The sequence below is a fragment of the Zonotrichia albicollis genome, chromosome 4, assembly GCF_047830755.1.
Source record: "Zonotrichia albicollis isolate bZonAlb1 chromosome 4, bZonAlb1.hap1, whole genome shotgun sequence".
Taxonomy (NCBI): Eukaryota; Metazoa; Chordata; class Aves; order Passeriformes; family Passerellidae; genus Zonotrichia; species Zonotrichia albicollis.
This window is the reverse complement of record NC_133822.1, coordinates 71,718,781-71,744,914: the sequence shown is the minus strand read 5'-3', so window position 1 is coordinate 71,744,914 and position 26,134 is coordinate 71,718,781. Positions and strand designations below refer to the sequence as shown.

At 40.1% G+C, this 26,134-nt stretch overlaps 1 protein-coding gene across 1 annotated transcript; it reads left to right on the top strand.

Annotated features, from left to right (window-relative positions):
• Positions 1–13,427: 13,427 nt before the first annotated feature.
• Positions 13,428–22,355, top strand: RERGL (RERG like). The gene is made up of 5 exons (XM_074540070.1): positions 13,428–13,602; positions 13,730–13,786; positions 17,190–17,263; positions 18,368–18,516; positions 19,592–22,355. Exons 1-5 carry the CDS (start codon positions 13,551–13,553, stop codon positions 19,872–19,874), a joined length of 615 nt encoding a protein of 204 aa, XP_074396171.1. The 5' UTR covers positions 13,428–13,550; the 3' UTR covers positions 19,875–22,355.
• Positions 22,356–26,134: the final 3,779 nt, after the last annotated feature.

The following is a 26,134-nucleotide window of genomic DNA, read 5'->3' as shown; positions in this document are numbered from 1 at the left end:
ACCTATTTTAAGTGACTCAAATCTGCACTGAACAAGATAACTGTTGGTTCTTTAGGCAGGAATTACTTCTCAGCATTTTACATTGCTTCAGATAATAAATACTTTCACGACATCCTCCAAAAACCTCTCTCCACCAAAGGAACCCAAGATAAAATACTTTAACGTAGAGTTAAAAAAATGGAGAAAATTTCCACACTAAAGTAATCAGAGACGTGCTTAAACTTCATGGGGTGAAGCAAATCCCTCCCCTCCTTTTTCTGAGAAATGCAGAGGGGAACGGAGCTGCTTTTCACAGGCAGGCAGCACCAAATGCCACTTTCAAGGTCACAGTCCAGATAAGAAGTCCCAGGGCAGAAATAACACAACTTTCCTTCTCATAATTGTTTTCTGAATCTGTCTGGTCACTCTGAGTTCATGCCATCATCTCCCTTTTTTATATGCCTTGCTGCTTTGCACATTTCAGTGAATCTTCACACACACAGTATCAAGTACAGACAATATAATGGGAATTAAAGCTCTTTGAAAGCCTGTGCCACAAATTCAATTGGCAGCAGCAAGAACCCAGTAGTTAGTAGCAAGCCCAAAAACTACAATAGGATTACTTGGGGGTTGAGTGATGAATCAAGTCCTGACCCAATACTTTCTTTTTTGGCTTTTTCCTCATCCAGAAGTGAGCATAGAGAGGCTGCTCTTTGTAATAATGTCCAGAATGACACTTTGGTTAGTCTTTGAAAGATCTACTTCACTTCAAAGTCCATGAGCATTGTAATAATTATCATGAATAGACAAGGAATTTTGTTTTGGTGTCTACAGTTTAAAATACACAAAGCTAATTTTTATTAAAAGAATATATATTATTGTATTTGTTGCCTCTTCCATTCAGGACACATTCTCTTACCCAGAAACATGGGGAAATGGAGGAGGAAAATTCAATACTCTGCCACTATACAACAGAGTTCCTTCCAAGGCAGAAATGATGACTCCCAGCCTTAAAAGCAATCAGTCCCAAGCACAAAACTACAGAGAAAACTACTACTACCCACCAAACTGGAGCCAACCCCAGGAGAAATGGAGAGCTAACGTGGGAGAGAAGCAAGTTTGAGATAACTGCTCCAGGAAAGAGCTCAAACCCAAGCACATCCAGCAGAGGCCTATTCTGAGCCATGAGAAATCCCCCAGCCAGGCATTTATCTACCACATCAATAAATTGCCACCGTTAGATTCAGAGAAATCAACTTTTCCATCTCCTTTTTGCTCAAAACCATTTCAGGGCTCATGCCTACACCACGTTAGGAAGTTGGTTGTGTATGAAGAATATTTATCTGAAAATGTGCTTGCTATGTCTAGGAATTTCCCAGGAGTAATACACACATCTGTTTAGTACACAGCAAAGTCACTCATTTTCTGCTAGAAGTCTCCTTGATGCACTCAAGAAAAACTCAGCTCTTTGGCTGGAAAGAATTCCTAAAGCTCTGCAGCATTAGCACACTAGAAGGGGCAAAAAGCTTTGATGTAATTATTACCAGTAGGTGGTATGCATTAACTATTATTTTCAAGCCAGCAGGTTTATTCAGCAGCTTTAGAAACAATAAAAGTCTCAAGACTTGAGGGAAAAAACAGTAAAATATTTTTAAAAAATCATTAACCAGTCTTATGCATTCATGATAAATTGCAATTATAAGCAGGCATTCATGCTGGGAATAATTAGCAGCATACCTCAACATTATTGAATGTCAATGAAGTCAAGAATACTCTTCACGAAAGAACAATACAGAGGAGGTGGCCAAGTTGTATTTAAAAGGAGGCAGGAGCAATTTTGTTAATTGCAGGGAAAAATGCCAGCAGTAAACAGAATAGGCTCTCAGTTTGCAGCCTTTCTTCAAAAACAGGAACCGAACACACTGAAGGGCAAAACATTGTGTTGCTACAGTTTAAGAGAGAACAGACTGCTTGCTGGGCAGATGTTTTTTTAAATACTTCTTGATAGTAAGGTATTGTTACTCTAAATTAGACATTTGGTAGGTATTTTGAGTTCTGTCATCCACAGGAGTCTCCCAAGACTGTAAAGTGCACACCTAAGGGAATGAGTAACTTCACATAAAATGCACTTCTAAGGAGCAGTAGCATGAACACAAAATGCACATTTCAATGCAATATGTGCAGATAAGGGAGCCTCCTCCCCTACTTTTAATAACTCCAAAGTCAAGTTTCATTTCTCAAGAACGCATTTGTAAATAAAAGAATTTCTTATCAAAGTGGTCTGTGACAGTGCCTCAGTAGTGGTTTAGGCTGGGTTTCTCATTCTCCCATAACAATATTTGGTTGTCTGTTTTTAAGGAAAATGGGAGAAAAATTATTCTTTAAACAACACTGAAGGAAGCTGAAGCAAACAAAAACCCATACAAATATGTAAACCCCCAGATCTGCAGCACCTTGACTCTAAATTAATTGCCTTAGACTAACCAAGAACCTGACTAGGAGCCACAGCCTGCAGACCTCTTAATATCTAAGTTTATGCTGCTATAACTTGGCTGGCAAATGCAGAATTTATGAGCAACTAGAAGAATTCCTAGCTATAGGGAAATTTCTAAGTGAAAATCTTTTTAATGAAGCAGAGAAGGCAAAAGATTTTTCTAGCATGTTGGAGAGAAGCAGAATGGTGGGTTAGTATCACAACAAGATGATAAAATACTTTGTAGTCCATTGGTAACTAAGGAATATGCTAAACAACACTTAAAAAAATAAACACAATATTAATATTCCTGGATAACTCACAGAGAATACTTGAAATATATTTACAGATTATGACACAATTTATGCCTTATTGCAACCTTCCAATATTTAAAGAGTGTTAGTAAGAAAGATGGAGACAGATTTTTCAGTAGGACAAGGGGCGGTTCTAAATTAGAAGGGGGTAAATTTAAACTTAATTCAAGGAATAAATGTTTTACAATGAGGGTGCAGAAACACTGGAACAGGCGGCCCAGAAAGGCAGTAAATTGCCCATCCCTGGAAACACTCAAGGGCAGATTGGAGAAGATTCTGAGCAATCTGATCTAGTAAAAGATTCCCCTGTTCATTGCAGCAGGGCTGGACTAAAAGATCTTTAAAAGTCCTTTCCAGCTGAACCAATTCTATGATTTAAACTGAATATCCTTTACTTCCACACCACATTTGAACTAGTGCTCCCAGTGCTAACAGTACTATTTAAAAACAACACTACTCTTAAATTAAAGAAAAAAGTTCTCTTTCTTAATATTATTTAGAGAGAGAAAATATAAAATTCATATTTAATAATAAATATTTACAATTATAAAATTATATTTAATAAATAATATAAAATTTAATATTATTTAAATAACTAATATTTAATATAATTTAATATTTATTTATAGAATAGTCGTTATATATTTCTTAATTTTTAAGAGATATAAACTTTTTTAAAGAACTTTGAACAGCAAGATTGTGCCCAGAAGAATCACAATTAAAAAAAAATAACAAATCAACAACAAAAAAGTGTTTTATTACAAGACTTTTTAGATCCTCCTACTTCAACAAACCAGACAAACACTTGGACAGAGCCCAGCCAGGGTGGAATGGGCTGACCTTGAGCCAGGGCTTTGTTTAGAGGAGCAGGAGGCAGCACAGCCCCTTTAGGAAAGGCTCGGCAGGTTCCCGATGCCAGGGCAGGGCTGAGCAAGGGGAGGTGGTGGAGAAAGGGACTTTTCACCCAGCCCCAGATGTGGCTCCACAGCTGGAGCGCAGCAGGCACGGGGATCCCACAGGATCCTGTCCCATCTCAGGGGTTTGCAGGGTGAAAAAGGATCAGCAAACCCGCTTCAACACCCACCCCATTCAACGGGGACAGGCTAATGCTGCTGCTCCCAAAATCGGCCGCTGGAGGTGAAGACAAGTTAGAGTAAATTCTGCCGCCCCTAAATCAAGAGCTGCTTTCTGAGAGATTATGGGGGTTTTTTTGGGCAAAAAGAGCAATAATTGGATTTTCTCCTACTGCAAAGGCACAGAGGCAGAGCTAAGGCTTTTGTGTCATTAACTTGAGCACTTCCATACATTCCAGTGGGTTGAGCTGTTTGTTTTCCCAAAAGGGGGATGGGAAAGGATTGTGTTTTCCCCTGCTGGGGTTGTTCTTGGTTTGTTTTTTTTTTTTAAGACCTGGACATTTCTAGAAAATAAGTTTACTTGCTTGCACCAAGAAATCTGAGCCATTTTGTACACAGCAAAATATTCATGTTTTTTGGATACAATACATTGATCTTTAGGCATACACAGAGTTCAGTTTTACTTTATGTTTCCACTCTTTCTTTTGCATAACTGGAAAGAGACCACAGTTCCTGAAGAAGCTGTGCAATTCAAGACAAAAAGAAAGCTGGATCCACATGAATGATGATCACATCTTACATAATTTAAAAGGAGCAAATCACTTAGCTTTTTTTAAAAGCAAGCACTTAGGTACCAAACACTTACAATTCCTGACATTAGCATTTAAAGAATATTAGGAAAACGAAAAAAGGCAAAAAAAAAAAAACCTGTAAAAAAGAGTAATTTTGAACTTGCTGGGCAAGGCATTGAACAGAAATGTTTGAAACCAACCTGCAACCACAGAGGGGTGCTCCTGAAGGCTGAAACTTTTCCATAATCCTTTATCAGGCAGAAGTGCTGGCTGGAACAAACCTTCAAATCTTCACAATTTCTACCATCTCCAAGACAGTGCAGCAGCTCCTTTGCACAGAAGTTTCCTACACACCTCTTCAACTTTTTATTCTCCAGCCTTCTACCGGCCTTTCTCATCCTCTGTCCCACTCTTTGTGCTCTCCAGCACCTCACTAAAACTCCTCACCTGTGCCTGCTCAATCATTCCCTGGGGAGGAACAATCCTCCCCTGCCCTTCCAAAGCTTATCAGTGACCAAGGACGAAGAAGGAGATCAACAAGCGGCTCCTCCCCTATCTAGTCAGAGTTTCCTTTCAAAAAAACAAGTCTCACCTGCAGGTTAACAACCTCACTAATCAGTTCAGCAAGCAACAGAAGAAAGGAAGAAGTCTGGAGATAAAAGCAAACAGCAAGATTTTAGTCACCTTTCATTGAATTTGAGGAATAAAAACCCCCAAACGTGGAGAAGGCATGAGAAAAATCTCCAGCAGTAAAAACTTGATGAGGTTTTGTAGCAGGAGTTAATTTGAGTTTAAGGGATGTAGTGTCACAATTGAGACAGCCACAACACACAGAATATCACCATACAATTTCAGAAAGCTTCAACCCACACAGAGTAATACCATTCCACTTCAGAAGGCTTCACCCCAAACCCAGGAACACCAAACCTCATCAGAAGGCTTCAGGCACCTGCCCACACAGAGTAACATCATTCCAACTTCAGAAAGCTTCACCCTAAATCCAGTAACACCATACTTCTTCAGAATGAAAAAAAACCACCTTACCTCTTCAGAAAGCTTCAGTTGTGTGCACATGGGAGTAACACCATTCCACTCCAGAAGGCTTCAGGCATCTCCCCACACACAGCAGCACCTTTCCACTCCAGCAGGCTGCAGCATCTGCCCTCCCTGTCCCCCAGGCCAGGCTTTTGTGCCCTGCTGCTGATGCCCTGCACCTGTGTGCCCTTTGTGCCGTTCCCTTCAATGCTGCTCACCTGTGGGCACAGCTGGGGCCAATTGGGGATGATTGGGCACAGCCCCACCCCAATCACCACTGACTCTGTGCCTAAAATTTTTTTTGCAGTGCGTGCTCACACTTACAGAAGAGTCATTTCCAACATGGAATGCGTGGTATAAAGATGACAGGAATCAGCAAGCCACATTAGGATTCTGAGGTCAGACTCACATTAAAGCACAAATATGACAAGCCAGCAGCTGATGAAGCGGCACCTGCAATTATATCATGTTAAAATCTCTTAAATAATAAACTGAATTAGAATTACCTCTCCAACCCATATTCCTGTTCTTGCTGAACCCTTCAGTGTAAACAAGGAATTGCATGATCTGGAAGGAGTCACCTCTTTCAGATTTGGCTTCTGAAGTTTTAAACTGACCTTGAAATGAGCTTCATCATAAAAAGCAAGCACTTCTGGAAAACATATTTTTCAGTGAAGACAGTTTAGGCTGTGGCCCCAGACTAGAACAATGTGAAAACATTAAGTCCTTATCATGGCATGAGGTTAAGGATTAAAGTGTAGGTACAACTAGAAGCAAGATATAAAAATATTTACTTCCCCAATATATCTCCTTATCTCTGCAAGCCATGTCTGTTTGCTGTCCTAACAAATTCATTTTTCCTGTAGCAGCTTTCACCCTCCAGAGCTAGGACAGGCTGGATTCAGCCAAGCATCAGTGCCATGTCAGCCAAGCTCTAAATGATCAACCTTCTGCAGAATGAAGCAGAAGTAACAGCTTTGATTCTCCAGGCTGAGGCTGACTTTGCACTTCTGGAAGTCAATAAAAAATGTTTGACTTGTAAACTGAGCAGATTTGGTCTGGATGTCACGGAGAAAAAAATAAATGTAGTGCTCTCAGCATGTCAGCTTGACAGGGTCACTTTGCTTTTCTGACCACAATTCTGCTTTAAAACTAACCTTTCAGCAGCTGCTCAGTTCCAGTCATCAATCCTACTGCTGTTGAAAAGCAATTGCAAAAACACCCATTGACTTCAGCAGGAACAGGATGAGGCTCTTATCTTATAAATGATAGTCTTACGACACACAAAGTGAACATAAAAAATCTCACTATGATTCAGACAGGCAGAAAATATCCCCATTGACCCAGCTCAGCTCACTGGAGACCTACATCCATTTGTTTTCAGTTCAACAAACAGAAGGGTTTATGATTTTTTTTTTTTTTTTAATAAATCAAGCCAAGGATATGATAGAAAACAAAACCTGTTCTATCTCTGATGGAATCTGCAGATCAAGTTTGTAATAAAGTGGAAAATCTCTGATCCTTAACCATATCTAGAAGGTAAGCACAGCTCCCTGACTAAGGATGCATTTTATAAATTGCGTTGGGTCCACACTCAAAGCAATCTTGGCTTACCAAATTCAGGATTTTTAGACTGAGAAGATTTGAGCCCTTTAAATGGAGCAGCAACACTGTAATGCAAATCATCAAGTTGCAGGACCATTAAAATTCTCCTATTTCATTGCCCTTTGGGCAACAATTGATTCTGAGCCACCAACAGGCCTCCAAAGGGAAACGGAACAAAAAGACAAGCAAAGACAAAATCCAGCAGTGTGAGGGTTTCAAATCCAAAATTCATTACCTTCACCGCAGCATTTTTACCACAAAGAGCTGTCCCCAGCAGAACATGCTAAAATGGATGTTTTTTCCCTGTTTGGTTTGTCAGCTTTTGCAAACCCATGCACTAAGAGTCTGCTTGGTTCCTGGCTTTCAGTGCATCTTTTCCAAATTGTTCAGCTCCATTGGAGACAGAGATTCTTCCCACCCCACACACTGAGTTGTCAGCACTACATAAGCGAGTTCTGAGCAGCTACATTTTCTATACACTAATTAAAGCTTCATATAGAACCTCAGCTAATTAAAATTCCAATGAACTAATTCTGAAATGAACTGTCTGCAACTGGGTATTTACATGAAAATACCTGCTGATGAACGGGTGTTTCTATTCTCCTTGTTCCTCCTGCTTTCTTCAGCAGCAGTCAACAGCTGTGGGCACACAAAGCATGTAAAACAATTCCAGATTCAGATGTTAAGCCCTGAGGTATTTTTTCCTCACAGTCACAATCCCCATTAGTGCCTCCACAATATGCTCTGCAGTGTTATATACCTGGGGTTTGTTTCTATTCCTGAATTCCAGAATCCTACAGCTACCTTGGATTTTTTTCTTTTTTTTTGCTACCATTATCCTCACAGTGTGCATGAAAACAAAGTAATTTATAAATTTCTCATAAGAGCCTGTCTGCAGGAACTTCTCACAGCCAAAAAAAGTCCAGAGAATGTCAGTAATAAATTTACACATTGCCCTGAAGGAAAACAAAACAAGAAAAACCAAAAATACCAAAACAAAACCAGCTAAATACAACCCAAACCCAACAGCTTTCTGTGAATATGTTGTATTTTCTCTTTTTGTTTATAAGCCAGAAAGATATAAGATCTCCTACACTGTAAATAGGTCCTTGCCTGATACATTTTTAGTGTGGTACAATCAAGACAAACTTGAGTCAGACCAGCTCCTGCTAGATTTGAGACCAAGAAAAATATTCCAAGCCTTTTGTTTCATTTCTAATGGCAACACCTCTAAATTAATAATTCTAGCCCTGAAGTGTTTGCATTATCTACTGCACCAAGCAAAACAAAACCCTTAGGGAGAACCTGAAAACAACACTGGTCACACCCAACTGTAACAATTTCCATTGCCCAAACAGAGAAAAGTTCAAAAAGTACACCAACAATATAATTATTAGTAGGAATTTGGATTATAAAAACCCGCTCAGAACCTCAGTTTTTATCTACATACAAAAAAATAACCAAAATATCTACTTATTATAATTTTTATCGGCAGTAGAACTCTATGCCTGAGCACTTGGACTATAAGCACCTTATTCTGGTGAAACTGCACTTAGGAAGATATTAAGTAGCATTAAATGAAAATATTAGAAAATAATTAGAAAAAAATATTATTAATTTTAGAAAATAATTAGAAAAACTGGCCAGAAAATTTTAAGCCAAATCATAGCTTTAGTATCAGAGGCTTATTAAAAACCTCAAGTAAGAGCCAGTTTTCCGAGGGCAGTTCTGCTCAGTCACTGGAGTTGATGCCATGTAACTCACAGATAAATATTTTAACACATAACACAGGCAAACACCAAATAATACATTAAATATAAAGTAAGAAAACATGAAGTCTTCAAAAAGAATCTGTGTCCCTCCTTCTCACACCCCATAGTGATTCAAGTAATGGATTTATAGCAAGGAAAAAAGATATCCTCTTCTTCATATATACTGTTCAAAGATTTTTCAGACTGTATCTACAATCAAAAAAATGCACAGGATCTGATTTGGAGAGTGGGGAGAATTGACAATGACAGGGAAGATGCTCAGCTGGAGCTTTTCTTCATCTCTGAACCCATGGAGGCAACCTGAGCCTTTTCTGAGTATTGAAAGAGCTGACATTAAACCTGAAGGGCCCCAAGCAGTGGCCAAGACTTTAAAGCTCAACATTCCCCGTGCAGAAAGACCTGGCTTCCCCTGCAAATCAGCTTATCTCACGTGTTCACCTGAGATAAGGACGTTTGTGCCAGCATTTTACTGCAGAATGATTTTTAAACCATTAAATGCTACAAATTCAAACACTGGTTTATCTCCCCGTGACTCATTTAGGAACTTTCAGCAGGACTTTCATCACCAAGCAGACTCACCAAACATCACTGGAAAGCCTTGGCCACCACAGCAGAAATAGGTTGGGTGTCATTTGCAGCACTGCAAATTAATGAATTAAATTCAATTATTTAATTAAATAAATTTCAATGGCTCTTCAATCCATTTCAAAGTTCACTGTGGTCTGGTTTTCCTACTTCACAGGCAGGGAAAGCTTCTAATCTAATATTTTGCTTGTATCATCTGTTTCCAGGCCCCTATTTCTTCCATGTATCTTAGGGGAGAGCCATCAGTTGTAGTTCCCACAATTTTTGTGTATGGTACACTTGTTTCTATACTATGAGAAAAAATATATAAATGCAGTTTGTACTAATTTTCTAATATATAAAATCATCTTCATTTAAAAGCCCCCATATATTTTCCCAACTGATTAAATAAACAAAAAATGCATTAATTAAATGAAGCACTATCTTTTTGTTCTTTCCTAAAATAAGTCAAGTCTTAATTGATTGTAGAATGCAAGTTCACAGGTTTTTTTTTCCCAACTGATGGGAATTATGTAAGTTTTTCACTATGTATTTTTGTGAGTGTCATTTTTCTGACAGCTCAGTAGTTTTAGCCTTTATTTTTTTTTTCTTTTTTTTTTTTAATTTATCTTTTTTACATGTGAACATCTAAATGTGCAAGCCACCAGAAATTTTCTTTGGTCATAATTTTTATCAAATCAGATGGCAATTTAGGTAAGGAAAAAAGAAAAAAAACAATGTACCAAATGACTTGGTGGCAAAGGTTAATCTTCCCTGAAATGTCATGGTATCTTGCAGCACTTTTTACCACAGCTGTTTTTGTTTTGTGAGATTCTTTGGGTGAGTTGTTTGTTTGTTTTTAATTTCTTGTATAAATAACATCTGTGACAGAGAATAAAAACTGGTTTCATCCCTGAAGAGTTTTGCAATCACCTGGGATGTAAGAAAGAGAATTTGGAATTTTAAATTGTTACTTGATTCAAGTCAGGTACTTGAGCCTGGGTTTTTTAAATCTTAAATAAACATTTCTCTATCACAAGACTGTTTAATTATTTTAGGATAATATTCCCTGTCTTATCGTCCTTTGCTAAACGTATCTGGAAAGTAACTAATTTTTTTTTCCAATGCTAAAAGAGGCATAAAAATGTCAAACACTTAGAGTTATCTCAATAAGCGATATTGCTTTCTGGCAAATTCAAATACAGAAACAGATTTATTTTTAAAAAATTTCTACTGATATTATCAAGAACTTCCTCTATACAGTGTTTAATTTTTAACATAAATTACAGAAAAAAATTAATTTTCATTTTAAAATGAAAATGCAGCAGTAATAATGAGTAGTAATATAAACAGTAATAGAATACTGACAGAAAAATGGATATTCAGGAGTTCCTCCCATTATAAATTTTCTCACTTCCACTTAGTTCTAGGAAGGGCTGGAGAAAAACAGTCTTTCAGAAAAGAAACGTTCACATTGTTTAATCTCCAATTAAGCTTCATTTCTCTACTGCTTTAAGTTATATGCTTAACAAATACACACAACAAATGATTTTAGTCTTCTGAACATTTTTTTGTGTTGTTTTACTACAAGAAATAGTCCCAGGCAGTACATTCTTTAACATGTGCAACACCCTAATTTGGTCATCGTATCTGCTGTTTAGGCAAGGGATGTGTTTATGTAGTTAAGTTCCAATAATGAGAACAGAGACCTGGATTCTGTTCTTCCCTTTGCTGAGAATAAAGAAATAAGAAATAAGAAATAAGACTTTGGACAAATCACATTCCAAGTACAACACTTAGTACCACAGCATTTGATTTTTAACAAGCTGCCATATCCTCAATATTTATTCTAAGCTTCCTGTAAAGTCTCAGTGTCCTGTTGCAGTGGTTTCAATGTATATGGAATAGCAGAACACCAAGTTGTGCCTTTTGCACTAATACTGGCTCAAGCCCAGTGATCTCAGCACCCTGCTATTTCAAAAGCAAATGTTAAAACAGCTAAAAAAAGTCAGACTAAAGTTCTTTAAGACATTTTAGTAACTTTTGTCTTGCGAGCAAGCAAGAGCAGAACAGGACAAGGGGGAATGGGTCAAACTGAAAAATCGTAGGGTTAGATAAGGTATTAGGGAAAAATTCTTTACCCTGGGGATGGTGAGGGTGGTTATTTACCACAGGATGTCCAGAGAAGCTGTGGATGACCCATCCCTGGAAGTGTCCAAGGCCAGGCTGGAAGGGGCTCTGAGCAACCTGGGACAGTGGAAGTGGAAGATTTCCAACCCCAAGGCAGAGGTTGGAAAGGGATGATCTTTAATGTCCCTTCCAACCCAGACCATTCTGTGATTCTGTGAATAAACCTCCACAAAGCAAACCTGATGACATATCTGATATCCTCTGATCACACCTCCAGCCCTGAGCAACTTTTAAGCAGGGAATTTAGATCCAAGTTGCATCACCTGTTAATTTTTAAATCTTTTCCTACAGTAAGCATTTCCATCAGCTGTAACAAACACATTCAAACTGCCTCTTTTCCTGAGCTCATGGAAATCTCTTGTACCTGGAACACCCCCTAGCAAGCACAGTGCTTCATTGAATGATTTACATAATTTATATAATTTCACAACAGCTCCATCAGGAGAGAGCAAAAATATCAGAATAAGTATACTAAAGTTATGTAAACCAAATAAGCATGAACAGTACAAGTATAAAAGCACAAGCAACCTGGATGGTAAATCACTTATTTCAATGGATTAAGTGAACCTTTGCACAGATGTATTTTGTGTATGCTAAGAACCAAACAGACATTTGAGAGCACTTGAGGAACATAAAAAAAAAAAAGAGGCACAGCAGACACAAAGTGTCTTTTCAGGAGGATAAGTCCTTTCTATCTCACCTTCCACATCTGTAGTATTTTGCTCTTTCACCTTTTCCCTTTTCACAGGCGTACTGCAGGTCTTAGCTGAACACTGTGAACCACACAAATCCAAATTTAAATTCAATAAAAACAAATCACAGGCACAAAAAGCCAAGCCCACAGAAGTTTTTCACAAGATTAGAGCTTTAGCGAGAGTTAGATGAGAGTTTGAAAACCTGGGGCAGACAACAGACAAGTGCAAACCACTTTTATTTATTTATTTTTTAATACAAGTTACCCTCAAAAACACTTAAAAAAACCAACCAGCCAAACAGAAAACAACCCAAAAGCACCTTAGTTTCTTCACTTTCATATTCCTGGTATAAAATGATGACAAGCCTGCAAAACAAACTTAGAGCAAAACCAAACACGCCCCCCCCACACACACAGACGTTGGGTTTCGCACTTTTTTGTTGTTTTTTGGGGGTTTCTTTCTTTGTTCGCGGTTTTATGTTGGGATTTTTTGGATTGTTTTTTATTTGTTTGGTTTTTGCAGTTCTTAATGTTTTGGGGTTTTTTGGGGGAGCTTTCTTGTTGTTGCTTTTTACTTGTTTGATTTTTGGGGGTTTTTCACTTGTTTGGCTTTTTTGTTGTTGGGGTTTTTTATTGGTTTTTTCCCGGTTCTTTTGGTTTTTTTTTCTTGAGGTTTTTTGTTGTTGCTATTTTTTGGCCGTTTTTTTTTTTGGGTTTTTTTTTTTTGGGGATTTTTTTTTGGGGGGATTTTTTGTTGGGCTTTTTGTCGTCGTTTTATATTTGTTTGTTTGTTGGGCTTTTTGTTTTTTTCTTTTTTTTGTGTTTTCTTTGGTTGTTCTTTTTTATTTGTTTGGGGGGTTTTTGTGGTTTTTTTAATTAGGTTTTTTTTGTCCTTTTTTTTTTGTTTGTGGGGAGTTTTTTTTTTGTTTTTGGTTTTTTTTTTTTTGTTGTTGTTTTTTTTTGTTGGTTTTTTCTCTTTTTCTTCAGTGTTTTTTCCTGTTTTCCTTTCCCCCCCCCATCCCCCGAGCACACCGAGAGGAGGAGGAGGAGGGGGAGGAAGGCGCCCCACACAAAGTTGGCGCGGCGGGGGCGCGGCCGGGGGGCACCAGAGGAGGAGGAGGAGGAGGAGGAGGAGGAGGAAGGCGCCTCTGAGAACCCTCGGGGAGCCGCACGTTCCCGGCGGGAGGAGGCGGGCAGAGCTGAGGGATGCGGGCCGGGCTGCGGGGCGGCGTCGCCCGAGGCGCTTTAAAGGCGCGCAGGCGGCGGCGGCGGCGGAGCCATGAGCGAGGTGAAGGTGGCCGTGCTGGGCGGCAGCGGGGCCGGCAAATCGGGTAAGGGTGAGGGGGGAGACAGGGAATGGATGGGGTTCGGTGCAGGGGGAGGCGAGGCCCCGCTGATCCCGGGTTTGATAATCCCGGCTCTGCTAATCCTGATCCTGGCTCTGCTTCCCTCACGCAGCGCTGGCGGTGCGGTTCCTGACCCGGCGATTCATCGGAGAGTACGCGTCCGGAGCCGGTGAGCGCACCGAGGGATGGATGGATGGATGGATGGATGGATGGATGGATGGATGGATGGATGGATGGATGGATGGAGGAATGGAGGCAGGGATAGATGGAAGGATAGAGGGATGGATGGAGGGATAGAGGGAGGAATGGAGGCAGGGATAGATGGAAGGATAGAGGGATGGATGGAGGGATAGAGGGAGGAATGGAGGCAGGGATAGATGGAAGGATAGAAGGATGGATGGAGGAATAGAGGGAGGGATAGAGGGAGGAATGGAGGCAGGGATAGATGGAAGGATAGAAGGATGGATGGAGGGATAGAGGAAGGAATGGAGGCAGGGATAGATGGAAGGATAGAGGGATAGAGGGAGGAATGGAGGCAGGGATAGATGGAAGGATAGAAGGATGGATGGAGGAATAGAGAGAGGAATGGAGGCAGGGATAGATGGAAGGATAGAGGGATAGAGGGAGGAATGGAGGCAGGGATAGATGGAAGGATAGAGAGATGGATGGAGGAATAGATGGAGGGATAGAGGGAGGAATAGAGACAGGGATAGATGGAAGGATAGAGGGATGGAGGTTTTTTCCCCCTGGGAGAGCAAGTGCTAGATGTATGTTGATATATGTATGTGACACAGAAACTGCATTTAGGGGGAGGCAAGGGCTCAGAGCTAAAACAGTGCAGTGTTATGTGAAAAAGTGAATGAACAGAAATGATGAGGCTGGTAGTGCTAATATTCAAATATCATAATTAATTAGTTTGACTTCCAAACTGCCAAAAAACTCACTCCTTTTTCAAACCAAAACAATGCATGACATCTTTATCTGTCTTATTGAAACCTGTAAAACTCATGCTCTCTCATAAATCTATAGTTTGGTTTGCCTATCCTGAAAGTAAAGATTTAAACAGCAAAGCACAGAGTGCATTTCAGAAGCACTGCTTCCAAAAAAGCAGATCTAAGTGCTTAAATGGTAGAAAGTGGAGTAGCATTTCTTGCTTACAGCTGGTCTCAACAATATCCCATTACTTCTATTGTGAACTGTAAAGTTTTTTCCTGACGAGGCATTGTGAGTGCTTTTATTCCCTTGTGGCTCCCCAGTGCTGATTTGATGGAGAATTTGGATGTGGTAGAACTTTGCAGGGAGATGGAAATTCCCTCTCTGGTTTGGGGTCCTGCTGGGGTGTGAGCCCTGGGGAAAAGGGAAAGGGGAAAGGGTGACCCGGGGGTCGGGGGGAGATGGCTGCTCTCAAAGCAGCTGGGAAGGGGAAGAGAACCGGGCTGAGAGTGGGGTATGGCCAGCTCGGTCAGAGAGAGCAAAGAAACAGGCTAAAAAACCCCAAAACAAGACATGTTCTACCGAATGTCCCCTCCTCGGATGCAGGGGATGTTCAGATTGTTATCAGCACGGGTGGGTAATCAAAGCATTAAGGCGATGCCCCAGTGAGGCAGGAGGGCGCTGCTTTGGTGGCTTTGAGGAAAACCTGGCTGGTCACAGGATTAAATGTCCCTTTGGTGCCATTCGTGCCACTTTCATTAAGGCACTTCTAAATCTAGGAAGGTGGCAAAGCAGGACTTGAACTTTGACATCCCGGGTGGGAATACCGTTCAGCTGAATCACAAATAACTCTGGAAGTGTGCTGCTACCCCAGCTGATGTGGCAGAGATCCCAAAACTTAACAAGGAACAGAGATTGCCCTCCTCTACCTCACTCTCCCTGCTAAAGTAAAGGATTCTTTCTGTTACATTATTTTTCAAGATATATTGCATTCTCCATGCTTTCCTCCCCCCTTCCCCCACAGGAATCAGAGTAGCTTCTAGTGATCTGTAAATAACAAAGAAAAAGGAAGGAAAAACTAAATGAGGAACAGAGAAAAGAAAAAAAAAAGAAGGAAAACAGAGAAAAAGAAAGGAAAAGAAAGGAGGAAAAACTTAATAGAGATTGCCCTCTACCTCACTCTCCCTGCTAAAGTAAAGGATTCTCTCCATGCTTTTTTTCCCCCCTCCTCACAGGAATCAGAGTAGCTTCTAGTGATCTGTAAATAACATAAAAGAAGTACTAAGCTGAATTGTACAGAATATATCCAAATGAACTTATTCTGAAGGAAGAGCTCCAATTGTACATGTGTGCTCTACCATTATTTGTCATTTTACAAACACAGACTGAGCAGACACTTTGTGTCCCAGCTGGCTGCTCTAGGTCTAAGCTACCACATGTAAATTATGTGTTCTCAGTATGTTCCAAGCCACCTACAACCAAAACCGGGTTTTCTCAGCCTCCAGTACTGCAAGTCCTGTAAGAGGCATGTCAAACCACCAAAAGACTTTCATTTTTTAACAAATGATTGTTGGAAGATGAGTTTAGCACTGTTTCTAGAGATGAGGAAAGTGGTAATAGGGGTGGTGAAATAAAGATCATGCCACTATTAGTGGAGCCAAAATAATAATAATTAAAAGTTTGTTTAATTAAGGAAACAAGCAAGGGGCTGTAGATTTTGTACCCTGAGATGCTTGGGACTGATAGTTTATCATCAGATGAATTCTCAAGATGAGCATGAAGAATGCTGAAGATGCTGAGTTCCAGAGATCACTGAGCTATCCCTCATTACACAGTTTAAGTGTTTTCTGTACTGTCAACACCAATTCTTGTCCCTGAAGTTCAGAAAATGACAAATTACAGTGCAGAAAGGCTGTTGGCAACCACAAACTGCTTACCCTTGCTCAGAACATCCTGCTGCTTTAAATAGTAGTGATGGTGTGTCTGCAGTAGAGTTCCCAGTGCTGGTGGAGAGTCCTAAATCTGAGACACTGCAGAAATATTTTTGGACTACATCCTAAGGACATGGTCCTGTAAATACTCTTGGCCTAATGCTGCCTGGTATGAGAACTCTTAAAGCACCAGAAGCCATGGTAAATAAATATTATTGCTAAATAACACTTCTGTGCAGAATCAGAGCTGCACATTTGATAATCTTGAGTCCTGCTATCCAGCTGAATGGTGATCAGCATTTAGCTGATTGTGAATTCCCCTCACCTCTGTTTTGGGAAAGGAAAAGCAGGGTCTGAAAGTACTCACTCATAAAGACTTTGATGGGAGCACCACAGAGAATGGTGCTGGTCTGCCTGAGGGGTTGATTGGTACAAAATTCAGTAGGTTTGTTTCCAGTGTGTGTTCAGAAAAAAAGGCAAGCAACCAGTCATAAAAACCAAAACCACAAAGCAAACAAAAAACTTTCCCTAACAACCTTCCTCAAAAAAACAGATCAGAGACAAAAAAATTCTAAATTTCTTGGGAAAACAATCAAATAACCAGTATTCAATGAATCCTCAGTATTATCCAATTGCACTGTTGCCTTTTCTTTTCACTGCCATGCCCAGTCAGTAACACTGATTTTCTTTGGGTAATATCTGTCTTAGAATGCATCTACACCAAACACTTGTGCCTGGATGGGAGGCAGATACACCTGGAAATTTATGACCCTTGCTCACAGGTAAGAATTTAGCAGGAGGAGGGCAAAGAAAAGTTGTTCTTCATTGCCTGTGTATATGGTAACAAGGTCAAGGTGTTACAAACTTTTAATTGCTGGAATTTGTGCCTGCTCTTTTGGGGTTTTCCTTAAAAGACTGAATTTTTATAGTTGCTAGCGCTTGGAACTACTGAGGACTTTCCCATTAGCAGGAGAGATTTTGGTTGCACATATTTGTGCTAGCACTCTCTGAGCTGTCTGTTCTCATTTTTTTTCCCTTAGGAACAAGGCCTAACTTTGGCTGTTTAGCAAAGCAAATGATTATTTTTTTTTTTTTTCCTGATTAGCTTCCATTTTTTAAATCTATTTTAGGTCCTGTGGTCTTGCTAGCTGCTGCCAAGTCATGTGCAGGGATAAGCTAATTTTAAATAGTTTTGAAATGACACTCCTTTGCCTAATGGGACAGTTTAAAGCTGTTGCTCTCTGGAAATCAGAAGTGTGGCAGCTTCTTGGTGTAAAGAGGGTCATGGATTAGTACAACCCTAATATCACTCAAGTGACTTTTTTCACTAGATTTATTAAACTCAGCTGCAGATTGAAAGAAGATTTTTTTCCCTAGCTCTTCAGAAATTTAACATATGGGCAATTAGTGTTTGAAACTTGAACAATTCAAAGAGGAGAGAAAAATGAAGAAAATCCTTAAGCTTACCGCAGTCAGAACATTAGGAACAATCAAACCAGAGCAACAACCACAAAAATCACAAATGTTGATGGCTCCTGTGTGTTTCACTCTCATGTAACCCTGCAGAGTATTAACCATAAGCAATGGCTGTACAGGTTGTGGAATTTCACTGCTTAAACAAAGCGTAAATGTTTCATAATGAAACTGTCAGTGAAGCAAAGTGCCATTTTTGATGTTGGCTTATTTATTCGTATAAATACATTTATACAAATATAAAGGCTTTATTTATAAGGCTGTTGGAGCAGCACTAGCCTGAATTCAACCTAAACCTATTAAATATCTTCTGCAATGAAGGTTACCATGTTCTGGCATTCACAGCAACAGAGAAAAGGCTCTGGAGTGGCAATAGTAACATTATTTTTCTGTGTGTTTTGCACCTCTTTCAGCCCCAGCAGGGGAAACTGTCCCTGGCAGATGAGCTGCACTGGGCTGATGCATTTATCATTGTCTATGACATCAGTGACAGAGCATCATTTGCCTTTGCCAAGGCCCTGCTCTACAGGATCCGAGAGTCTCACATAGGAGTTTGTAAAAAGTAAGTGGCATTATTTATTTTTTTTTTCCCTTGGCAAGGCTCTTTTGGGAGCTTGCAGGCTATCCTAGCAGCAATTAAAATCCAGCAGCATCAAAGTGATGTAACACAATGCCAACAACATGGTACCCATGGATAAAATGTGTGTCAAATTACAATCAATTTTACTGTAACCAAACCCAAGTACATCAGGATTTTTGTTCTTAATTCTTACAGAACTAGTATTTAAATTATTGCTATAAATATTTCTGCTGTGTTACATGGGTGAAAAAGCCTGACAGAGTCAGTCTGTGCTTTTACTTTCCCACTCAATTGCCAATGGAGATGCACAAATACAGAGGGTGAAGAAAAGCATTTCCCACAATAAAGGAAAGTAATACAAGTATCTCCTAAACTGCCTTTGGTGGTGACCCCAGCATGATTTGTGCACACGGGTGACCATATGGAAAGAAAGAAAGCACTTTAAAAAAAAAATTTGCAGAACTACAAGTGTGAGTGTGGATGGGGTGTGTATTCCTGCATCAGTCTGCTGAGGTGCTTTCTAAATAAAAGAGTGAAATTCTTCACCTGTATCAGAAAAGAAGTAAAAACCCCATTTTTCTGTTTTACTTCTGATCTTTCTTAATTAAGGCTAATTTCTAAAAGGAATAATTTTGGCAGAAGCTTGGAATTACATTTCCTGTGTTTCTTTCTGAGTTATGCCACTGACACTGATCTGTCTCTGGGACCTGCAAATGGAGATAATGATCAGGTTGCTTCTTCATCAAGTCCAGGTGCTGACAATATACTCAGCAGCACAGAGCAGGAAAAAAACAGTGGATTTAAAAATACATTAAATCTTTGAGTAGAGAAAACAAAAATGAAAATCTACTGGTAGAGAAGAGCTTGTCCAGAAAATCCTTTGACAAATGGAAAACTAGAATTCTTCCTGGTGAGGTGAGGGGTTTGGTTAGTTCATTATGGGTTATTTTGAAATGCCTGTTATACGTACATACTTTTCATACACACTGAATTTAGCACAGCACATAACACAGCATGGTACATCTCTTTTCTCTAACTGGAACCTTTCTCATTTCAGGATGGTCGAGTCATCAATATTTTTGGTTGGCAATAAACAGGATCTATGCCACATGAGGGAGGTTGGCTGGGATGAAGGACAGAAGCTGGCAATAGACAACAAGTGCCAATTCTGTGAACTGTCAGCAGCAGAGCACTATCAGGAGGTTGTGGCAATGTTCACCAAGGTGCTGAGGAACATCACTGCCAACTCCAAAGTGAAGGAGAAGAGACGACCAAGCGGCTCCAAGTCAATGGCCAAGCTGATCAACAATGTGTTTGGGAAGAGGAGGAAATCTGTGTAAGAGAGGGTTAGTCCTGAAGCTGGAACAAGCTGAAATAATGGAGCTGAGCTCTTGGGATTCACTGAATTTCCTCCAAAGGTCAATATGTGGAGGAGTAAGACAGTAGAAACCAAAGGTGGGAGACAGCAGGGTCTAGGCCTGGAAGATCTGACCTATTTCAGCTCTGCTGCAGATTTACTGTATAGGGCAGTGCCATTTAAACTGTGAGCTGCTCCAGAGGAGAGGTTTAGTCTGTATTTATTCAACACCAGCATGGTCTTGGATAGAGCTTCTAGGTGCAACTGAGGTATAAACAGATCTATAATTTCACAGATTCACTTCTATTGGAAAAGACCCTAAAGTCATCAAAACCAGCCATTAACCAAACACTACCAAGTCTACCACTAAACCACATAATATCCAGTAAACTCAGCCTTGCTGATCAAAATCTTACTTCAGAATCCTGAGCAGGTTTTTTTTTGGTGTGTGCAAGAAAATTTGCACTAAGAAAAGCAAAATACTGCAGGCTTCATGTGGTAGTGTATTTGTATTTAACTCAGGTTCTTGTGTGCCTTACACTTGCTGAAATTCATATGAATTCAATGCTTAGACACCAAGTCTACAAAAGCTATTTACCTGCAGAGCTGCCTTACAGAGGCACCAGAAGTAGGGAAGCAGATAAAGCACTATTGTCTCTTGTTTCAGTATCTTTTTTTCTTTATTCCATGAGTGATGAGAGAAAGTGGAGAGGGTTGAGGAGTGTGGGAGCTGAAACGTTGGTGAAATGTTGCTCAGTGAGCGCTGGGCTGTTTTGGCAAGGTGGTTGTTGAGTGAAATGATTTTACAGCAAGGGCCAGGATAAAGCGTGGGTTGATCCCTTCCACAGAGCAGCTTTTGTCAGCTCCAACAAAAGTTTCATTAGCTGCAAGGTGGCTGTGACTGCTCAACCTCAGATGGCAGCAGCAGCTTGGAAGGCACAGGGTAAGGAGCACAAGTTCTCTAGGATATCTGCCTGGATTTAAAGGTCAGCCTGCTAGTGAGACCTGTGCTCACAGAGAGTATTCTTCCTAATAACCAATGTTCTTACAGCTACTCATGGCTGTGGAATTGAAATGCCACAGAGAGAGCACCGAGTACTGCTGGCTACACTTTTCACATGTGGATATTAAACATCAGCTGGGCTTAAACGTGTTGTCAGTTGACATTCAGAGCTCTTACTCTGGACAGCTAAATAAGGGCTTAGCCCAGAGTGTTTGCAAGTGCTGTTCTCATACAGAAATTATGAAAGGGAAGTGATCTGAAGATGAATTGCTGCCTCCTACCCACTCAGGGGACAGCTGGGATTCAGTCTTTGTGGGATGCTGAGTTGGAGCCTACCTCTGCTCTGAAATTTTACCTGCATTGTAACAAAAAAGTGTCAGGTTTTTGGTTTTTTTTTTTACTTTCAGCTTTTGAGTGTTCACCCTTAAGACAACATAAAAAAGGTTACATATAATCTTGGCAGTAAGGTTGTAAAATAGTACTAAAGCACATTTGGTTGTGTTGACCAAAGATCACTTTTTTAAAGCAAAAGATAACTGCTTATTTCACTTGTTATAAGACTAAAAATATTGGAAATAGTTCTCAGTTGACAGGCACAGGGTTGCTTTGTTTTCCTGCAGATGCTGCTCTGCCATATCAGGAGCATTTTAAGTGTATGTTCAATATCTATGAGACTGAATGTGCAGATTACTCATATACACCCCTCAGATTCCCAGACCACACAGGATTCCAGAACTGCCAACAGAGTTGTAGCTTTACCTTGCTCTAGCAATTCCAAATTCCAGAACTCTTATTTGTATTTACTGCTCTGGTATTAAATAAACTGGATATAAGATGGATGTATTAATGATTTTTGTTTTGTTTTCCCTTTACTCTGGTATAAAGCTGCAGAGTTTTGACTGCTATAAAAGGGAAGCACTGTGCAGATCTGAAATTAAGACTGGAGAAGGTAAATCTGGGAATCAGGCCCTTGCACCAAAGAGAAACTCTGCCTGTGTTTGCTGAGCACCAGTGAAGAAGCCCTCATTGCCTTTAAGCAGTGAAGAAAACCTTTTAAAATATAGCTTTATCCTTTAAAGATTAGTCAAAACAGCCACAGAGAGGCCAATTAGTTGTGTTCATAGTCGTAGGAATGTGGGATTTCAGATTCCATAGTTTTTTTGTCTGTATAGAGTAAGTGTTGGAACAGAGAGTAGCTGTCATCTACAGGGCCTTGAGCTCACCTGAAAACCACCTGAAACAGCTGCTTCATCTAGAAACAGGATGATTAAGACTTAAACATACTACAACACCCAGCACAGACATAATTTGGTGTTCTCAGCATTAGGATTTCACTTGTCTTTCATTGCTGATCAGATGCATCACATCTGATAAGTGCAGATGAACAAGAATGCAGAATTTTGAAGCAAATACATACTATCCCTTTCTAAACATATTTTTAAAATAAAATGAAGGCTTTTAAAAATACTTAAAAGGCATATATATATATAAATATATATATATAAATATATATATAATGTTTTGCTAAGTGTTAGCATTCTAACAGAGAAGGAAATATAGTAACTGGCATAGCCACATTGCAAAAAATGAAATTAGCAAGGACACTGCTTGTATAAACAGTAAATGATGTAATGATGTCTGTTGCTCAGCCTTGACAGTGACATCAACTGGAGAATATCAGGCTCATTGAGGAGTGTGGAAATGGAGCTATTTGTGTTGTCACATATTGCTTCAGCACACAACCCCATCCTTTCTCACCAAAAGATTTTGAAATTGCTGTACAAGAATTAAAGGTTTCTTGCTGTCACACCTAGAAGTCCTTGTTTTATGAACTTTTTAATTTCAGTAGAATTTTGCCTGAGACGGGTACTCAGAATTGATGTTCCTTCTCCCTGTCTTCAACTCATTTTTACTTTGGAAACAGTGACATGAAAGCAAAGAGATTCTACTGCAATATAAAGGTAATAGCCCCTGGCTCCCAACTGCTGTCTCTCAGAGCATTTTCAGGGCTTTTTCAAGCTCTTTCTCGCTACAGTTCTGAAATTAACACTTTAGACTAACACCACCTCAGCTCTTTTTCCCACTGTCTTGTCTGTATGCATTAAACTCTTAGAAAATCCCACTGAAATCATGTTCACAACAGGGCAGAGGGGAAAACATCCCAGGAAAACTTGGAGCATGTCACTCCTGGAGAAAAGGAATAATGAAGTGCAATGTTGAGTAGCCCAACCAAACATGCTGTACTCTGAAGCCAAAAGTAACTACCATGGGCTTATTTAGCCCATTGCTAGAAGCCGATTTCTGAAAGGGTGGAGAGGAGAACATTGAGCCATGTGGGGAGAGCTGATGCTTTTTTCTCTCTCTGACTACACTGCTTTGAGGATGAGATTTGCAGATGTCAGATCCTGGCTCTCTCCTGCTCTGAGGCACAGAGAGGGATGGATGCTGTGGCCATTGGCTTGAATTGTTGTGATCCTTTCCCCAACACCCAACCCAAATTACTCACTGGTAATTTACAGAGCCTACACTAAAAACAAGAGGAATATGAAAGCAGAACTAAAGTGCAGTTAGCATCCAAAACATGCTAATTTTCCATCAGTATGCCTGTTGGAACAAGTGCTTTAGGCTAATGAGATTTCATACATTGCCTATGGATAGTGGAACAAACCCCAGCTCTGATTGAGCTGGGAAGCAATCCTTGCCTGTCCACTCTGAAACAAGAAATAGATTTACAAAAAATAGAGACAGGCTACTAGAATAATCTAGATCAATAAGAAACTGTACATTAAAAACCATGAAACCTCTACCTCCTATCCATAGGAACACAGAGGCCTCTTTATATCCTTAATGCGCCCACAGGGAATGAAAACAAGGGGAAGCCAAGTTTTGATGTGCACTTCAGGCAGTTTGAAAACCAAAGCCTTTGGTTACATGCCTGAAAGTGCACCTGGGCACCTGTCAACTTGTATTGTTTTAAAACTTTGGTTTGATATTTCCATAAAGGAGCAGTGTTGTAAATGCCAGTGTCTTCTGTTGTGTTAGTTTGGATCCTTCCCTCCCATAACTGATATTACATGAGACAGGCAGACTATTCTGGGCAGAAAGTTATTTTTAAACAGGCATTACTCTTTTCCAGAAACAGACTGTAAATTTCTGTCCTCTTTTAATTGCTTTACAAAGTAAATTGAGTCCCTCTGGTAATATAATTAATATCCACATTTAGCCCTATATATTTGACACGACTTGAGCCATTTACTGCTACGTTCATTTTTCAAGACTGGCTCTAGGAGTTCAGATAGGCATTTAATTACTGCTGAACTCTGGGAAATAGCCAAAGTTTTTCCAGGGAGGTGTAGTGAGAAACACATATCACAAACAAGATAATTGGAGCAGAGTGATCTCTCCAAGCAGGTCTGTCTCCTTGTACACTCCTCCCCTCATATTGAGCAGTAAAGTGTCACCATATCTGTATTATGTAATGCATTTTACAATTTGAAATAAATATAAAAGAAGTGGAAATGAAAACATATGACCTTAAAACGGCAGGCATTGAGGCATCTGGTGAAGATTTCATTTTTCAATAAACACCACTTTTTAAATAAGATTCTCACAGGTTTTTGGTTGCAGTGTGGGGCTTTTTTTTTTTGGTGTTTTTTCGGTTTTTCTCCCAAAAGTGATTTCTAGCTTTCCAGAAGAATTACCCCCAGAGTAAACTTTATTTTAAGGATGCTGTGAGCTCCCTGAAAGTTCAACAAACTTTTGTGGAGTGCCTTTAAAACTAACCCTCTGTGTGAGGCTGAGAATCCCGACAGCTTTCCTGCTTCCAACATCTCCCTCTCGTGGCGTTTTCCCCTCACTTCATCCCTCCTCGGCTGAAGCATCCCTGTTAATGAATCCAAGAGCACTGATCACAAAATACAGGTGAAACTCCCAACAATATAAAATTCTGCAATGGATTTTTTCTGTTTTTAACAACGTGAAATCTCATAGGCTTAACTGGGCAGGATTTATTGGTAAAGCTGCAGGTGTTGGGAGGGTTTTTTCATGACTGACTCTTCTGGGCTCAGCTGTTTCACTGAAATAAAGTTCAGCTTTCATGTCTAAGGCACTGGAAGGTTTCCTGTTAACATCCCCTCCATGCATATTAACATCCTCAGGAAGGGCTCCAAAGTTTCTGACCTGTTTCCTGACACACCTGCTGGTCTGAGCACAGGTTTCACTTCCAGCTTGTCTTCCTGCAGCTTCGTGAGGGTGTTATCCCCAGAGCATGGCAGGGAGCAAAGCTAGGCTTGGGCAAGAGTGATTCTTCTCTTATCTGCAAGCTGTAGTACAGAAACACTGCATCAACCTTTAAATGAGCAAGGTCACTTCATTAAAAACCCCGAGGTTGGGGCTGCCCAGCCCAAAGCAGATCTGCTTCTAGATTCCCCCCCTCATCCCTCTGCCTTTCTACCAAACAATTCAAGAGGTGGTGCCTCAAATAATGCAGATGAGTCACTCCCCAAAAGGCATTAAATCTCCACCAGCTCTAAAGGTAATTAGGGGTTGGGGATCTCTAAGTTAGGTGAGATGAATCATGTTGCAAACCTCTTGGGGCTCTTTGATGGCTATTTTGTCCTTCATCTCCAGCACTACAGAGCCCATCTGTCCTACTTTACCCAATCAATGGAGTCCCCATGGTTAGACAATTAACATCTAACTTGAGATGACCACTGGGTCATTTAATGCTAAATTTATTTCATATGATTGATCAGAGTGCTAGATTATATTTGATCCCTGCTGAACTTCACCAAGCACTCTGAAATCCAGCTGTCACAAGTGAAATTAATGGATGAACTGGAACTGAGGGTAAGTTAACTGAGTGCTGCCACAGACTGCTTCCAAGCTAGCTCATTAAAAACTAACTAGCAGACCTTGATGCTTCACTGCAGTCTGCAGCAAAGCCCTATTTCAAAAGCTTGGCTATGGCAACTCCAAAAACCTAAAGTAGAGCACAAAGTTGAATTGGGTCTCCTGACTTCCAAGCTCCTGATTCAACTAATCGGTTGTTTTCTGACTTGGAAAATATGTTTCTCCAATCTGTGTGTGAGCAAAGCCATTAGCTCACTTTGTGACTTATTCTGATAGCAATCACCAGCCATATGGATGAACCAAGATCATTACTTGCAAACAGACAGCATAAAATCTCTGCATCACTTATGCCTTCATTTGCTGTTGCTCACGTCCTTCTCTTTGCAACT

Excerpts from the sequence above, each read along its gene's own strand:
- RERGL (XM_074540070.1), top strand. The coding sequence starts at position 13,551 with ATGAGCGAGGTGAAGGTGGCCGTGCTGGGCGGCAGCGGGGCCGGCAAA. Across the intron at positions 17,264-18,367 it reads TTTATGACCCTTGCTCACAG|CCCCAGCAGGGGAAACTGTC; the intron begins GTAAGAATTTAG and ends CACCTCTTTCAG. Across the intron at positions 18,517-19,591 it reads CACATAGGAGTTTGTAAAAA|GATGGTCGAGTCATCAATAT; the intron begins GTAAGTGGCATT and ends TTCTCATTTCAG.